This window comes from Rattus norvegicus, chromosome 6 (genome assembly GCF_036323735.1).
Source record: "Rattus norvegicus strain BN/NHsdMcwi chromosome 6, GRCr8, whole genome shotgun sequence".
Classification (NCBI taxonomy): domain Eukaryota; kingdom Metazoa; phylum Chordata; class Mammalia; order Rodentia; family Muridae; genus Rattus; species Rattus norvegicus.
In genome coordinates, this window is record NC_086024.1 from 107827898 (window position 1) to 107845735 (window position 17838).

Below are 17838 nucleotides of genomic sequence, written 5' to 3' on the forward strand. Positions count from 1 at the left end.
GCCCTTTGCCCCTCCCGGACTTCAGAGAGCCAGTGGGCCTGAAAGTGCCCCTTTTACTTTTAACTTAATGTGCAGACCGAGCCCCGCTGACCATTGTCACTTTGAGAGCAGACATTTAAATTTCAGGATGCGAATGGGCCAGCCAGCTGGCCATCCCTTTTAATCATTTCTTCAAGATTCATTTTTCTTTAACCTGACCTTCACCCCCACCTTGAACAGCACTCCACAGCAGCTTAGACACCGTAGTCACTGTCTCTGTCCTGTCTTTCCACAGTACCATGAGCTCCCGACACTCTGCCAGCCCAGTGGTGTTCTCCAGTGCCAGAAGTTCACCCAAAGAGGAGCTTCACCCCACCACGTCCTCCCAGCTCGCACCTTCCTTCTCTTCCTCTTCCTCATCTTCCTCTGGACCTAGGACTTTCTATCCCCGCCAGGGCGCCACTAGCAAATACCTGATTGGATGGAAAAAGCCAGAAGGAACCATTAACTCCGTGGGATTTATGGATACAAGAAAGTAAGAGGTCTTCTCCATCTACTTAATGGTGGGTTTTCTCTGCACACACAAAGAACTGGGCAAATTCTCATTGCCAGTGCTCCTAGGCTGGGGTGTTAGGGTTGGAGGGATTTTCTTTCTTTTAAATTAAAAGAAAAAAAGTATTTTTCATATAATATATTCTGATCACACTTCTCCACTCCTCCTAAGAGATTTTATTTGCTAAGTAAATTTTTTCAAGTTATTTCTCTGCTTTATTGCCTGAGTAAGATATACTGTACACATGGGCTGGAGAGATGGCTCAGCCGTTAAAGGCTAGGCTCACAACCAAATATATAAGATATACTGTACACAGTTCACTCTGAGATCTTTAGCTATCCTAGGAAAGAGCTGTTTGAAAGGCACCCTTCGTGGTGACTGAGCCTCCAGGGTTCTGTCAGTCATGCTCTTTCTGTAGGCTGCTTCTTCACTGGGCCAGTCGGACTCTGAGGACACAGGGCTTCTCCAGGTGCTATTCCTGCTGTTTGACCACCATTGTGTAAAGGTGGCTCTGGGGACCACTCTGATCTGTCCAGGATGCTGCTGTAGAAGAGCAGTTTACTCCTTAGGCTTAGTTTGTGTTCACACTGACTCTGCTTATCTCACAAGCACTGACCTAAGGGGTTCTACAAGCCAGACCCTTTGTCTCTCATCTGTCACAGCCCCCATGAGCCAACCCTGTTCTCTCATCCATCACAGCCTCCATGAGCCAACCCTGTTGACCCCATTTCCACCCTCTTTCCCCAGGCGACATCAGAGTGATGGTAATGAGATAGCCCACACTAGGCTTCGAGCCTCAACCAGGGACCTTCGGGCATCCCCAAAGCCAACTTCCAAGTCCACCATTGAGGAGGATCTAAAGAAACTCATCGACCTTGAGAGCCCAACTCCTGAATCACAGAAAAACTTCAAGGTAGAAGGTCCTTCCTTACATGTCTCACATATGTCACATTTGCCTTCTGGTCTCCATGCCCCACTCTGCTGAGCATGAGTAATAGCACTTTCCATGTGTCCATCAAGGGAACTGCCTCATGGCCAAACTCATGGCTCTCTGTACTCAAAGCCTCTTCTCCCTCAGAATCCTAGAGTGTGCACCTTCCCTAGAGCCAAATCTTCCATCCATCCCAAATGCTCGCTCAGCATTGTGTGGTTTGTCAGAGGCTAGCCTTCTGCTGGACTGCTTGGCAGGTTTTTCTGCCTGCCTCCTGGTCTGGAAGACTTCTCAAGATTCTCTGCATCTGCATCCCCAGAAGCAAAGGCCTGAGGAATTCCTCCTCTCCCAGGCGTGGGGTGTTTTGGGCAGCCCCAGGATAAAGGAGGCCATTCCAAGAAGATCATGGCGGTGTACTCTGAGGGTTTTTTCCCTTTAATTTCTTCTGAGTTGAATGATGTTCAGGGTGACTAGAAAGCTTGTTTAAGTATACCAAGAAAATGTTGGAAGTGAAAGCTAGAAAATTCTTCCCGCACCCCAGCTTCTACTGTGGTCAGAGAGAGCACTGTTCCGGAGTGACCTGTGCTCTAACCAGCAGCCTGTGCTCCTGTTCTGTCAGGCCTTTCTGTAAGTGTGTGTGCATGTGCACCACCCACAAAGGTGGAGTGTACACCCTAAGCTGAGGAATCAGCATGGGCAGGAATTAAATGTTCTCTGGGGCCACTCTGGGGTTTGCTGAGAAAGAAATGGCTTATGTCATGATTTATGGATATGGCTGTTTCTCATTTCTGTCATTTCTGTTTCGGGAGCCAGCACTTAGCAGTTCTGAATCATCATCCAGGGAACAAATGGTTCCCTTAGCAACCTTGAGGAAGATGGTGCTTGAAACTTAGCTATCAGAACCTAAGGTGACATGTTAAAACTTTGAAGTCCCAGTTTCAGTATAAAAAAAAATTATTCTAGATGTACTCTTTGAGGTTGGAGGGTCCTAAAATCTGACCCGGAAGGAATCTTTCCTCTAAATCTTACTTGAACATCTTTGGTGGGGGTGGGGGTGAGGGGTGGGGGCAGAGCTTCCGTTCCTTGGATTTGCTCATGCAGTGGGAATAATTAAAGTTAAACATCTGTCTTCCTTTACTCCAGGCCTTGGCTTTTATGTCTGAAATGAATGACTTTAGCATTGCTGTTTGAATCAGGGTGAACTTTCTCTTACTGTGACGACTGATAGGAAACAGTCTGCAAAGACGGTGTTCCTGCAGGCTCTGACAGACATTGCAGCAGAAGACTGGAGCAGCAGTGGCAATGTGCTGTTCCCCTCCAGTTTGTCTTTCTTGAGCTGGTTTTGTTTCAGATGAGTTCAGCTAAGGAGCCCTGATGTATCTCTCTTTGGTCTTGGCTTTGCGGTGTAAGGGAGGTAGTATTGCCTTGGGAAGCCTCCCAGGCCAGTCCTGGCTCAGGGTTTCAGGCCAGCAGCAAGAAAGAGACCTAGGAGAGCTATTCTGGACTAGAGACTCACGTGCCACAATGGGCTCCCTATCCTATGAGCTGTCACCCGCTGGTGGAGCTGCAGTACTCACCTACCTCACTGGCAGAATGGGGTGCCTTGTCTGCTGCAGGCAACTCTCGGTCCTCCTTCCCAGTTAGGTGGACCAGAGCAAGGGGCTGCATGTAGCGCTGCTCTTTTACTGTGAGTGCTGGTGACTCTAGGTCGCTGACAGTCAGGGCAGTTGGAAATGGTTACAACCGGGACTAACATCAGTCTACAGGACACTGTTCCCCTTGAAAGGGACAGCATGAGGTGTAGGAGATCTGGTCACTGCTGGCAGGAGTACAAATAGGACAAGAAGTCACCTCTGATGGACTGTGATCAAATTGGGGGATCAGTGGTCTCCAAATGGTTCAATAGTTTTAAAGTTCAGAAGCCTCCCTGTCTATTTTCAAAGTAAAATCATCCATGAAAACAATATGTAGAACTAAACTTTGTGATAGGAGAGGGAGGTCTCTCCCTAGCAGTGAGTGATGTGAGAAACCCTCCGGGCTCCTTGGGGCACACTTTGAGAACATGCTGCACCCGTGTGCTCTCTGAAATCCAGGGCTGAGCACACACAGCTGTGAACATCTTTCCCCAGGGCTGGCAGCACTGGTCAGTAGCCCTGGGTAATCCACACAGGAGGCACTTGGTGGGTTTGTTTACCTTTAAGCCTAAGGACTTAAGGTGAGGTATGTGCTGATGCTGCCTGTCTTGAGGGGCAGAGAGCACCCAGCCAGGCAGGGTGCATCCTTTCCTCACTGCCCTGCTTCCCTGTGGTTCAGGATTCCATAGCAGCTACTATAGTGTGCTGTCCAGAGGACTGCAGATAGTTCCCAGAGGCAAAATAAGAGTGGGTTTGGTTCTCTCCTGTAAAATCCTCAGGCTAGAGATGCTCATTGGGAGTTAAAAATCTCTTCTAAAGCCTAGCGTGCTGGGAGGGAGGGAAGGAGGGAGGGAGGGAGGGAGAGAAGGAAGGAAGGAAGGAAGGAAGGAAGGAAGGAAGGAAGGAAGGAAGGAAGGAAGGAAGGAAGGAAAAGAGAACACTGGGAACTGGGCCTGGCAGGCAGGAGCCTTATATAATAGTTCTAGAACCTTGGAAACAGAAAAGAAGTGATTTAATTTTTAAAAAAATAGAACTATTTTTTTAAATTAGAAATCTATTTAATGTCCACTCCTCTCTCTAACCTTGTGAGAGAAATAGTCACTTCCCGTTACTGATCACACCAGTTTAATCGTAGGCTAGCTTGTACAGACCTTGGATTTAACTCACCATGATTTTAGAAATCTACTTATTGCGTGTGCGCGTGCGTGCGCGTGCGCGTGCGCGTGCGTGTGCGTGTGCGTGTGTGTGTGTGTGTGTGTTAAAATTATCTGTATGAGTGTGTACCTGGCATGTGCATGCATCCCCCTTGTTTATCACTGGGCTAATTGACTCTCAAGCTTCTGGAGAATTCTCCCGTCTCTGCCTTCCATCTTACCATAGAAATGTGTCTCAGTTAGTTCTACTGCTGTGAAGAGACCATGACAGCTCTTACAAAAACAAGCATTTAACTGGGGCTGGCTGATAGTTTTGAGGTTTAGTACTTTATCATGGTGGGGAGCGTGGTGGCACACAGGCAGACATGGGCTGGAGAAGGAGCTGAGAGCTACATCCCAATCCACTGGCTGAGAGAGACTCTAGGCTTAGAGACCTCAGAGCCCCTCCATCCCCAGTGACAGACTTCCTCAAACAAGGCCACAGCTCCTTATCCTTTCCAACAGTGCCACTACCAAGTGACCAAGCGCAAAACTAGGAGCCTGTGAGGGTCATTCTTATGTAAATCACCACAAAGAGCTTGGATGGCAGGTGTGGGTCATCTCCTCCTGCTTCCCGCATGGATCCCAGAGACCTAAATTTGGGTTCTCTGGCTTTAAGAGAAGCGCTCCTGCTGAGCCGCCTCTCACCCCTCTTATACTACATGAGTTACAGGTTAGTCTTTCTTTACAGTGTGTCTGATTAATAGTGTGCATGGCCCTGGAAGGTGGGGTGTTGGCTTGATTGGTTGGGTTGATAAGTGGGAATACACCAGGCTCACCGCACACAGATGAGCCCAAGTGTCGCCTTTGTTTCTGAGTCTGTGGTTCCAGCCATTCCCTCTTTGCTTTCTCAGATGGTTGTAGAAAGGCCCTCAGGGACTTCCTGCAGCAGTGGCTCAGACCTCCTCTGCCCATGCTGTCCCTGTCAAGGTGAACAGTGTTCCACAAGAGACTGATTAGGGATGACTTGACTCAGGTCCTCAGCTGGCTTCTTCTGCCTTGCTGGGTATGTAAGATGGATTCTCGGGAGCTCGGCTGTTCGCAGAAAAACCACAGTGAAACTCATTCATGAGAGAGTCATCTCTGGAACTATTTGCCATTTATGTATAAAATCCTTGTCATTGTAAAGCCAGGCCTCTATAGTCACATGGATATAGAAAGGCACATTAAAGCCAGGTAGCATGGCAGGCCTGACTTTATTCCCAGCATGTTGGAGGCAGAAACAGATTAGTCTCAGCTGAAGAGCTCTGTCTCAACAAAGACAAAATCATCTCCGTGGGCTGGCAGGTGGTGAAAGGATGGAGTTCAGTCCCATGTGACAGTGGAGAACAAGAACCAAGGCCACCGAGCTGCCCATTGACCTCCACACATTTGCCAGTGGTATATGTGGCTACATAACACATCGCACAATAAATAACATTTTTAAATGATAACTATCTTCAAAACTAACGAAACTTTATCTCCATTGAGAGAGAGTATTGAGAGCCACCAGTATGCCTTCATGTTCTGCTGGTTAAGACTTACATCTCTGTGTATTAGTGCTCTGACCACGTTTGTCTGTGCAGTACATTCATGTTTAAGCCAGAGAGGGCACCAGATACCTTGCAACTGGAGTCACAGATGGTTATGAGCTGCCATGTGGGTGCTGGGAATTGAACCCTGGTCTTATGCAAGAGCACCCAGTGCTTTTAACTGCTGAGCCATCTCTCCAGTCTTGAGTGCCTGCGTTTTGATGATCATCTCCTGGTTGCCCAGCAATTACAATGCCCAGCACCTGGCAGCCTACTGAGGCTTCCTGTCACCGTTCCTTGGCTGTTCCCAGGGGCCTCCTCTTGGTTTTCTAGCTCCTGGCAGGCACATTTTATTGAACAGCTGCAGTGATCCATCAGGTGCCTTGCCCACATTTATGGCTGAGGAGTCTAGGCCTGGGAGATTATAGCATCTGCTCAAAGACACGACTTCAAGTAAAGTTCATATTTAAGACTGGGGTACTGGTGCACACCTTACTTTAATCAAGCAGGTGGGCCTCTTCAGTTCCAGATTAGCCAGCATTACATAGTAAGACACCCCTCATCTCAAAAGCAAACAAAAACATCATTTTATCTTGTTATTCAGTACCACATAACATTGATAAATCAGTCTCATCCGGAACATGAGGACAGCTTCTCTCCCCCTGCATGTAGGGCTGGACAGAGCTCCAAGACTGGCAGGGCGCACATCACTCACTGCTTCGCCCACCCAGCCTTGGTCTTGTTCTGTGACCCAAGCCCCTGACTCCAGCCTGTCTTGTTTTTCAGTTCCATGGACTGTCCTCCCCACAGTCCCCGTTCCCCAGCACCCCTACCTCCCGGCGGGCCCTGCACAGGACTCTGTCTGATGAGAGCATTTACAGCAGCCAGAGGGAGCATTTCTTCACCTCCAGGGCCTCACTTCTAGACCAAGCCCTGCCCAATGATGTCCTCTTCAGCAGCACCTACCCATCTCTCCCCAAGTCGCTTCCACTGAGGAGGCCATCTTACACATTGGGAATGAAGTCGCTGCATGGTAAGTGTGCCTACAGTCGCAGCTGGGCAGGCTTGCGCAGGGCCTGCAGCCCAGTTTGGCAACAGGCCATTCATTTTCTTGGGGGTAGTTCGGATAAATTCCTACTTCTACTTCATCCTTCAGTCCCCCATCTCTCCAACAATAACAGACCACTGGTCACCTCAGCATTGGTCAGCACAGGTTGCTAGACCTACCCACGACCCGCTGGATTGACTTTGAAAGAATGCTCTGGGAATCGTTGTTCTTGTCAGATGTCTTAGCTGTTGAAATAGCATTAGGCAAATGAAGATGAATGAAGTTAGTAATTTCCTAGAGATATGTGCCCTGCTTCCCTCAGCTGCCGAAAGATCCCAGCGTGTGAGAAGATTGCCTTCACTGTCTGCCACACTCATTTATATCATTTACTGCTCCAGCCAGTCAGCAGGGGATCCTCCAGGAAGAGAATTGGGGATCCTGACACCTCTGTGCCCTAGCCCTTGTTCATATGTGTTGTCTTATTTGTGGCCCAACTAGACCCCTGCTTTATAACAACCATGTTCTGGGACTTTAGATTTAAATGTTTTTCTTTCTCTGCCCAAATCCACTTCAGGCCTCACTGAGAACCATCGCTGAATCCAGTAGACACACAGCACAGCGTTCACACCTGACCCTCTGCTATATACACATTATAACCAGACTTCTCTCTGACTTCCCTTCTGAGAAGTCTGCTGCAGCAGTCATGTATCCTAGACCCTTGTTCTTTCCCCTTTGCTGGTGCTGCACTTTCCTGAGTCCTCACTCACATGCATGAGTGTTCTTCTACATCTCCATCCTGCCAAGGGTCACCAGGCTCCCTCACTACTCAAGGCTCATGCCATCTTCCTCTGCTCCCTCCACCCACTACAGCTTACGTCAGATTTCCTTTGCCCTAAGACGTCACTCCCAGTGAACCACGGCTAGTGTCTGAAGTCTGCTTCCTGCCCCCCACTCTGGAGCAGCGCTTTCTCACCTTCCTAACACTGTGGCCTTTCCATACAGATCCTCATGTTGTGCTCACTCAATCATAAAATTATTTTCATTGCTACTTCATAACTGTAATTTTGCTACTGCTATAATTGTGATGTAAGTATATCTGGTGAGAGAAGTTTGCCAGAGGGGTCATAACCCATGGGTTGAAAACCACTGCTGTAGAATAAGTCCCTCGGTGGAGGCCTCATACACTCTCACCCTTCTCCACCATGCAGGGGCCAGTACTTCTGAATCCCTGTACTCCTATAACCCTTCCTATCTTGAAAGTTTTTCTTCTCTTCCTGTACTTTTTTCCAACCTTCACAAGCAATAAAAAGTACTGGCCTGCCCGCACCTCCCAACCCCCATGTGTGCACTCATGATCACATATCTGAATGGGTCTAGCTCCTAGAGGCTTATCCACTTGGGGTCATTGACCCACGAAGAGCCATGAAGGGAAGGGGCACATGGCCCCTGCTATGCACCTTTCCATCACCTGCTAGAAGCCAGGTGGTACCCAGGTGGTACCCAGGTAATGGCCTGTTCCATACTCAGCAGCCTTGTTGCTGTCTACACTGAAGTGTGTGTGGGAGACATATGTGGTAGTTTTATTCCCTTTCCCCTAGACGGAGCCTGGGGTGTCAGGGATGAAAGGGCAGAAAGGTTGTAAGTGGCACACAAAATTATCTGTTCTGCCTACGAACCCTTGGTGGGATCAGCCTTAGGCACAGCTGAGCAGTGGATGACTTGCAGGATTCATTGGCTTCGTTTACTCACAACTTAGCTCAGTTTAAGTGCATTAGTATCCAGCAGCTGCACTTCAGCACAGCCCTTCACGTAGTTTGGAAGAGAAGGCACACAGTAAATATACACTGACTTACCAGGCTGGCATCATCCACTCGCCTCTCAACCTCTGTAAGCAGCCGTCCCCAGAGCCATGCCACTTTGCAGTGAGCTTTGCTTAGCTCCCTGTTTGCAGGGGTTTAGTGGTATAGCACGTTTGAGGGGTGCCTGTATGGAGTTAAGTTACATCCAATGCCATACCCATCCTGACTGCTGCTGCTAGAAGACCTCCCTGCTCTCACATGTCTGTCTTCTCAACCCTGAGCAGTAGCAGAATGCCTTCTTGTGGCCCAGGTCGCCCTTGGTACGCAAAGCAAGGGGCTTTTATCGTTGTCAGCTGTTATGGGGGTTTAATGTTTGCAATGAATAACCTTTGTCTTAGAAAATTGTAGACGCTGGATTTGATTGTTGTGATGTTGCTGATCGGGTGTCATTCAGGTGATAACCTAGCATCCCCAGGATGGAGAATAATGACAAAGTCCCTTCCAAGGCTGGCTCTTCTGAGAGACTTAGCACTCTCACTGTGATCTGGTCTGCTGCTCATCCAGACTCTTGACCACATCCAGCCATGGACAGTAGACCCTCCCTGGGCATCCAGCCATGGACAGTAGACCCTCCCTGGGCATCCAGCCATGGACAGTAGACCCTCCCTGGGCATCCAGCCATGGACAGTAGACCCTCCCTGGGATGCAGAGCACAGGAGTCAGGGGCTCACTTGTCCTTCACCCCTCCTAAGCGCAAAGCACAGAAGCTGGGGGCAGATGTTGGCTCATGGCCCACATAAAAAAGTGTGCTGCTGGGGTTGGGGATTTAGCTCAGTGGTAGAGCGCTTGCCTAGGAAGCGCAAGGCCCTGGGTTCAGTCCCCAGCTCCGAAAAAAAGAACCAAAAAAAAAAAAAGAAAAAAAAGAAAGTGTGCTGCTCCTCTGATAGTTATCAGTATTCCTTGGCCGTAACCGCAGTCCAGCTTGATATCGGACTTGGCCTCTTCTCCCCAGATGACTCTTTGAACACTGTGAGGAGAAGCTGACCACTAGAGCTACCTGGCCTTGTACCCATGTCTCACAGAGACCTACATACAGTCTCAGTGCCAAACTTAAGTTTCTTGTGACTCAAATTCTTGGGGGGGAGATGGTTGGAGGTATTTGAAGATGGAAGGAAGCTAGAGGAAGCTTCAGAAAGGCCAGTGATGGCCTGCAGGACTAGACCTGATTCCATCAACAAATGGCTTACACATGTACTGTGGTAACAGGAAATGAGCAAGTTCTTAAGTGCTTCTGCTATCGCCACAAGTGTTATCCTGTTGTCCCCTCTGTAGGAGAGTTCTCTGCTTCCGACAGCTCCCTTACCGACATCCAGGAGACCCGGAGGCAGCCTATTCCTGACCCTGGCCTGATGCCCCTGCCTGACACTGCTTCGGACTTGGACTGGTCCAACCTAGTAGATGCCGCCAAAGCCTATGAGGGTGAGTGAGGTTGCTAATGACCACATAAGCCGACAGAATCCTGAAGGCCAAGCCACGGGGTGCCAGGATTTATGATCGGATCTGATCAGTTTGCCACCCTGGGCACACTGACAGTGTGCTTCTCCTGTACAGCTGGAGCCCAGAGCCAAAGCTCATGGTTCAGAGCTGTAGTAGGGTCACATGCTGGGCTGGGAACATTTTATTTATTCAGATAGACCCTGATGTTTCTTCTCTACAAAGTTCATAATGAGACTCCTGTGACTTGTAAATGTAGCAGTTCCTATGATGCTCTGGTTTATAGAAACAGGGGACTAATCAGAACGCAATGTGTGTTGACATAGGCTGCCTATTGTCTGTTCTTTGGGAAAGACTGACTTTGGCACAAGTTTATCCTTTCAATTTTTTTTGTTGCTGAGATGTTCTTTATATAGTCATGTGGCAGAGTTACTGCTCTTACATGGACAAATTGAAAGTGACTGATTCACCTGGTTTCAGTTTAGACCATGAGACTTACTAGGCCACAGAACTCAGAAAGAGCAACCATGATAGAGACGGCTGTCTGTGCCTTCCTTCTTCTTTAGCTCATGGACACTCCTGATTCTAGCCTATAACCGTGAGCTCTTCCAGCTGGCCACTTTATGCCCCAAAGTAACGCTTCTGAGACTGAATTATTCTAAATAAAAGCTTTGGCTTGTTCCCATTAGCTCCTAACTTGTGTATCCCATTTATTCTATCCTCACTCCTGCCACATAGCTAGTGACCTCTCCTTCAGGTTCATTCCACCGTCTCTGTCTTCCTTAGAATTTGGGGTGAGTCCTCCCTCCACCTGACTCCATCTGAGAATCCTCTCTCTGTACCGGACTTCCACCTCCCTATTTCCTGATGAGCTAATAGGCCAACAGCATTTTATGGACAGGTGATGCTCCCATACATTGCACAAGAAATTCTCTCTACATTTTCCCCTGTCAGTCCAGTAAAAGGCTCTTTCTCTTACAATAACGAACTGTATACAATAATAACAATTATGAAAACTGTCAGGTAAGATTTACATTTCCAGTGCCAGTGCACATGCTTTTGGAGACCTTGGAGAAGGTCTTCTATCAGTCCTGTCTTGGTAGGTTCAGAGTTCTGTACCTAAATTAGTTTCTATTAGAATTTGCAGTAGCAACCTAAAACATCTTCTTAGCTTAAGAACATGTTCTTAAGTCCTGTACAATTTCAGCTTAATTATGAGACTATAACTATCTTGTCCTCAACCCACCACAGACTCAAGAGTCTGCATCTGCATACCCGAGCACGCAGGAAGTGCAGGCAAGCAGTTTCCAAAACTATAGAAACGTCAGGAGGGCTGGAGAGATGGCTCAGCGGTTAAGAGCACTGACTGCTCTTCCAGAGGTCCTGAGTTCAATTCCCAGCAACCACATGGTGGCTCACAACCATCTGTAAGGAGACCCGATGCCCTCTTCTGGTGTGTCTGAAGATAGCTACAGTGTACTTATATATAATAAATGAATAAATAAATCTTTTTAAAAAAAAAAAAAAGAAACGTCAGGAAAAGCTGGCTGCCTCGACAGGGCCTCCAAATTTCTCTGTAATGTTGGAGCATTGATCTTCAGCCTTCTGGCTCAGACTGTCTTTTTTTTTTTTTTTTTTTTTTTTTTTTGTTCTATTTTTCGGAGCTGGGGACCGAACCCAGGGCCTTGCGCTTCCTAGGCAAGCGCTCTACCACTGAGCTAAATCCCCAACCCCTGGCTCAGACTGTCTTAACAGACTTTCTGTGAAGCAGAAAATTTGAAAGACTCGCCTACTTTTTCGCCTTTCATCTTGTTTGTTCAGTTTGGACAATATGCTGTCTGCTGCTGAAGCAAGGGCAGTTGAGACCAGAGGCAGCTTGTCACAATTGAAGCAAACTCTGTACAGAGCTTCACTGATACTCATAGCTTCTTTGAAGTAAAGTGGGGGTGCTACCAGGAGCAGACCTGTCTTATTGTCAAAAAGAAGAAAAGAAAAGAAAAAGAAAAAGCCTTCCATTAATAAAGCATCTTTCAATATCATATTCTGTAGATCTTTGATGTTTTTGAAAACTATCTATATCTGAATGGCAAACATTGCTTTTTTTTTCTAGCTATTTACTATCTGTTCAACCTTGAAAACATACTTCTATACCTAACTAAACTAGTATCTAACATGGCCGTGAGTTTAATTGTCTATTAACTTGCATCTCTAAATTATCCCAAAGAGTTTGTAATAGCTTTTTAAAAGGATTAGAACTTAACATTGCATTTTTCAGGATTACGGAGGTACAGTACCTTAAAAAGAGTTGATACATAGGATGTCATAACCAAATATAACCTTGAATTTGCAAAGATTGATACAGTGTAGGTCCTTTGGCTAGTAGTAGCCCTACAGTTTACATTAGATTCAATGATCTACCCTTTATTCCCACTGTTACCTTTATTCCTAGTCCCCCTTTTTTCTTTTTCATCCCTTCTCCTCCTTTTCCCTCTAACACCAGATAGGAGAGAAAAAGAAAGAGAACAGGAAATCCCTGAATCTGACCTTCCTCACCTTGTTTCCTCCCAGTCCAAGACAGTTTGTAAGCACCACCCCCTCCCCCTAATGACAATACACATCCATTGTCCATTGAAAGACCAAAAACCATCTACCTCACCTCTTGGGAATGGGAACATCACTCTCTTAAAACTGCTTCCTGCTGATTTGGGGCATTATTTTCCTTTGGGGGTGCCTCCTAAAAATTAGGGTATTGGTCAGTCTTAAGGAAGTGAGCTGTAGCAATTGCTATCCTTTCTGCTTGGTGAGAACTTGAGGGCTTAACTGAAATCCTAGCTGGAACATTTTCTGATGCTGGACAATCTTACTAGCCATCTCAAAATTGTCCCGGACGCAGATTTTGAGGAAGCAGCATTGAGGCAGTCTAGGTAGGTCTACCTGGGCTACTTGTCTTCTCTTTGGTGTCTGGTCCTTTTGCTTTGCAAGCATATAAACCTTCAAAGGTATTATATTATACATTTCTGCATTAGCACAGGTATGGAATGTACTCTGCTCTCTGTTTGAGCTGGTAAGGCATCTGCCTGTTTTATGTTAGTTTAGATTGTATAACCCAGCTGTAATATAAATTTCTGTCTATGCCATTCAAAAGAATAGCATGCTAAGTTTTGAAGACTTTGTAGCCAACAGGATTTATTGGCTACGCATTGGTGAGGTTCCAGCTATAGACATGTCCATGTCTCAGAGCTGTGCCCGTGCAGAAGGATCAGCATATATTTTACTTGGTTTGTTCTTAATTTTTTTTCCTGTCTGCAGCCAAGATCTTCAGTGAGTCCCCCTGTCATAACTGATTGTTGTTAATTATGCAAGAATGTGGGGTTGGGGATTTAGCTCAGTGGTAGAGCGCTTGCTAGGCCCTGGGTTCGGTCCCCAGCTCCGAAAAAAAAAAGAAAAAAAGAAAAAAAATTATGCAAGAATGCATAGTTTTTCTTCTATTGAAACAAGAGCACATCCTCTTCTCCAATGTAACATACTTCCTGCCTTCCATTTTGAGATGAGGACCTATTTATGCTGCTTTACCTCATTAGTCTATTCTAAAAATCCAGTGATTTCAGCAGCTGTCCTCTCTGTTTTGTTGGCATTTTAAAAACTTCAATCAATGAAGCATTATTTAATCTCTCACTGGGAGATCCTATATTCCCATTCTTGTCTACGACCATTTCCCTTAAAGTATGAGTAGATCTCTCCATAATTGTGTGGCCTGTGGGATTATTAAATTATCTGTCACACTTTCGATGCCATAGTGTCTAATGAGTTGTTGTGTTCTAATGGATACGCATGTGGAAGCATCAGCAGCTCAGTCAGGAAAGGCATTTCCAAGACAGGCATCGCCTCTAATAAGTGCAGTCTCAGAATCAGCCTTAAGAACTCAGGGCAAAAGCACATTGAAACCCGGAGTACGAATCCACCGTATGATGCATTAACATATGTACTTCAGTGAAACACATCATCTGTTGTATGGCATTGCTCTGAGGTAGCATCATGAAGCAGAATCCGGATTCTTAACTTAGAGTATTGCATCTCTATAGGCTGCCATTCTAATTCCTCAAGCTTTTGTGGATTTTCTCACCTGGAACTACCTTTTGTGCTGTCACTTTGGGCTTCAGACTGGATTCGTGTGATGATTCTTTACTCTGATTTAATGAACCCTTTAACCTCTTCTGTGACCTGAGCCTACTAGTCTGTCTTTCCGTCTTCTTAAGTCTGTTTTATTCTGATCTTTCTAAAGAGGATATAGACAACTATAATCATTATGGATTTGCATGTTGATAATCAGAGCAAAATCATATAGCAAATGAGTTAAAAATTTTAACAGAAAATATTAACATATTTTTAACATAGAAAATATTTTCTTTTTAATACCTAACTCCTTAAGGATTTCCCAGTTTCCTACCAAGTCTGTTGACTTTTCAGCTTTTCCTGGGGTTTCCACATGTCTGGCATCTACCATGTCTCTCTGCTGTTCAGCTAGCACCTTGCAATGGCTGTTGGCTCGTGGCTCTGCTCCCCTCCAGTTGGTTCAGTGGGCTACCCTTGTTGGTTCTGGGCTGGAGCTGCTATCTGCCCTTCTGGGAGAACAGATCCTCACGGGTTCTGGGAAGGTAGCTCCAGGTCACCGAGGGCTACTGCCTGTTCTGGCTCCTGGCTGTACCTCACAGAGTAATGTAACACCCAAGCTTCATTTCTCTGAGCTGTCCTCCTGCCTCTACAGGCTCTATCCCCTGGACCCTTATTGGGCCACCCAGCTCTCTGGGGCACACTTTCTCTGAAACCGAGGCACCATGCTGCAGCTGCTGTGCCCTCAGGCCCTCTCAGGACAGCTCCAGCACCGCCCGCTAGGTTAGCTGTTCCCCGTCCCATCCAGTCACCAGCCCTCAATGCACAGCGGGACCTCTAAAGGACCTGCACTAGGCCTCTGCAGTCTCCTGCCCCCAACCAGCTAGAAGACTATCTTTGTTTTAAGCTTGGATTTCTGACTAAATTTGAATTACATGCCTACCACGTTGGACACCATTTGTGACCTTGGGCTTTTCCACCTGGCCTCTTTGTTCCCTGAAATAACGATTCTGGTACTGAGTCATTCCATGAATAAATTTGTGGGCCAAAAGCTTTGGCATGTTCCCATTAGCTCACAATTGATTTATCCCACTTATTCTCTGTCTTGCCAAATGGCTAGTTACCTCCCCTTCAGTTTCATGTGACCACCTTCCTCAGAGTTCAGGACAAATCCTCCCTGTGCTGACTCCGTCCCAGAATTCTTTCTCCCTATTTCCCCTCTAAGTTAATAGGCCAACAGCATTTTATTGATACTTCCAGATATTGCACAAGAGAGCTTCTCTACACTAACCTGGCTTATCAGTTTGCTGTCTATCTCCATATAAATGTGAAGTTGGGGTATGTCTAAGCAGGTGATGTGGACGTAGTGCTAAAGCCTGTCCAAGTGGCCAGGCATCTTGGGGAAAGCATCCTTTAAGAAGTTGTTTCAAGAGGCTTAGTAATTTTAGCTTTCAGGGCATTTATATCCTTATCCCCTGGTCTATAATTTGGCCCAAGTCCTCTTTTTGGAGAAGCCCTCACTAGAACCCTGCTTTGATAGGTAGGGAAGTGGTTTAGAAATGGATCCACAGCAGCTGTCTTTTCAAGGGGCTCTTACTTAAAAAGTAAGACTTCACTGTCACTGTCCCTTAAACTGAAAGAGCATAATCTCTCCCTGGAAAGGGAGGTAGAGACATTAGACTCCAAACATAATCTGTCTGTCTGTTGGTTAAACTTGACCACTGGTTGACTTTGCAGCTGTGCCTTAGGGTTTCCACTGCTGTGAACAGACACCATGACCAAGGCAACTCTTATAAAGGACAATATTTAGTTGGGGCTGCCTCACAGGTTCACGGGTTCAGTCCATTATCGTCATGGTGGGAGCATGGCAGCATCTAGGCAGGCACGGTGCTGAGGAGCTGAGAGTTCTACATCTTCATCTGAAGGAAGCCAGGAAGGGAGTCTTTTCTCACTGGGTGGACCTGAGATAGGAGGAGCTCTTCAAAGCCCCACCCCCACAGTGACACACTTCCTCCAACAAGGTCACACCTGTAACAGTGCCACTCCCATGGGCCAAGCATATTCAGACCATCACAGGACAGGGGCCCTGGAGTGCACCCTGTGCTTGACACTCTTTCTTCTCTTCCAGTCCAGAGAGCCTCATTTTTTGCTGCTAGTGATGAAAACCATCGCCCCTTGAGTGCGGCCTCCAACAGCGACCAGCTAGAGGAGCAGGCCCTGGTCCAGATGAAGTCGTACAGCAGGTTGGTCACCCGTTGCTGAGGGCATGAATATACACACCATGTGTCACCTCCAGTAGTGGCAGATGTGACGAAGAGGAGATGGAAGGCCCATGGATGAGCTGAGGGAAGCTGGGCGCAATACCAGACACTTGGCTTTCAGTTAGAACACTTTATAACTGGCTACTGTAAACACAATTAAACTGGTTTTGATGGCTTAAGGATAAAATTATGAATATTCTTTATTATTTAATATCATAAGTCACCTGTGCCCCTGAGGCTTATTAGTCTGGATTTGAGTCGCCACTGTGGCTGTGTTGTGACTGTGCTCATGTTTGCTTAGCTTCCAGCATTCTGGCTTGGCTTGCTGCGTTAGAAAACAGCACCAGGCTGGCTGAGAGTGTTTGCAAGATGGAGCAAGTCAGTAATAGCTGGAGCGCAGAGCCTCTTGACTCTGACCCTTACTGAGACTTACACTGCACGGCTGAGGGTCCCGCTTCCCCCGAGTCCCTGTGCTCGAGGTGTGGACTGAACATGGTGTATTCCTTCGCACCCCAGCGGCCAGCTGGGGAGCACCCCGTGAACTTGAATGCAGAACAGTCAACCAGAAACTCCTGCCCATGTCCTTCTGAGGATGGTCAGGAACCAAGGAGTGCAAGCCAAGTGTGGTAGTGTATGCCTGTAATTCCACACTTTGGAGGCTGACACAGGGGGATCAGGAGTTAAAGACCAGCCAGGCTACATTTTCAGACCCTGTATCCCTCAGTAAAATGGATGAGTTCCACATACGTAAATATTCAAATACATGTGAAAAGTGAGTCGCAGATAACAGGGAAGGAGGGGAGGCTAACCAGCTACACTGTCCAGTGGGCTGCTGCCCAAGGACTTCTGAGCGAATCTGCAGGGCTGCGGACTTCATTCCTACTCAACCGTAACACAGAGTTGCCACAGTCCCTCTTGTCATTGGGACAAGTGGGTTAAGCTGAGTGGCGGTCTACTCAAAACTGTGGAGAGAGAAAAGACAACCCAGAAGGAGAGTCTGAAAGTGCTGCACTGGGATGTGCTCTGCACTGAAACATGGGAGTCAGACCCTTCCAGAGGGAGGTCAGTTTATGGATCCTAGGATGAGGGCAAGATGGGCCAGGCAGACCTTTATGCTGTCAGTGCACCAAGTTCATTCTAAAAGACCTGTGGGGTTGAGGTAAGCTCCTGGGGTTCCTTGGGGGCCAGCACCCTGCAGGGCTTTGTGAGAGGCAAGTCCTTCCCCACCACAGCTTCCGTTCTGCTCAGCACATTTGTCCTTTAACCCAGCCCTTATCTGACCTGAGGTACCACACTGTGGGTTGCAGCTGACCATTCCCCCTTTA

The 17838-nt window shown here is 47.1% G+C and overlaps 1 protein-coding gene across 12 annotated transcripts in view; it reads left to right on the forward strand.

The window, feature by feature from the left end:
• Sipa1l1 (signal-induced proliferation-associated 1 like 1) overlaps positions 1-17838 on the forward strand; it is a 279045-nt gene that overhangs the window by 257329 nt on the left and 3878 nt on the right. For all 12 annotated transcript variants that reach the window (XM_039111779.2, NM_001389245.1, XM_063261545.1 and 9 more), the window contains 5 exons: positions 275-514; positions 1280-1445; positions 6588-6834; positions 9981-10127; positions 16381-16495. In XM_039111779.2, coding sequence (XP_038967707.1) covers positions 275-514; positions 1280-1445; positions 6588-6834; positions 9981-10127; positions 16381-16495 — 915 coding nt within the window. The remainder of the gene's footprint in view (positions 1-274; positions 515-1279; positions 1446-6587; positions 6835-9980; positions 10128-16380; positions 16496-17838) is intronic.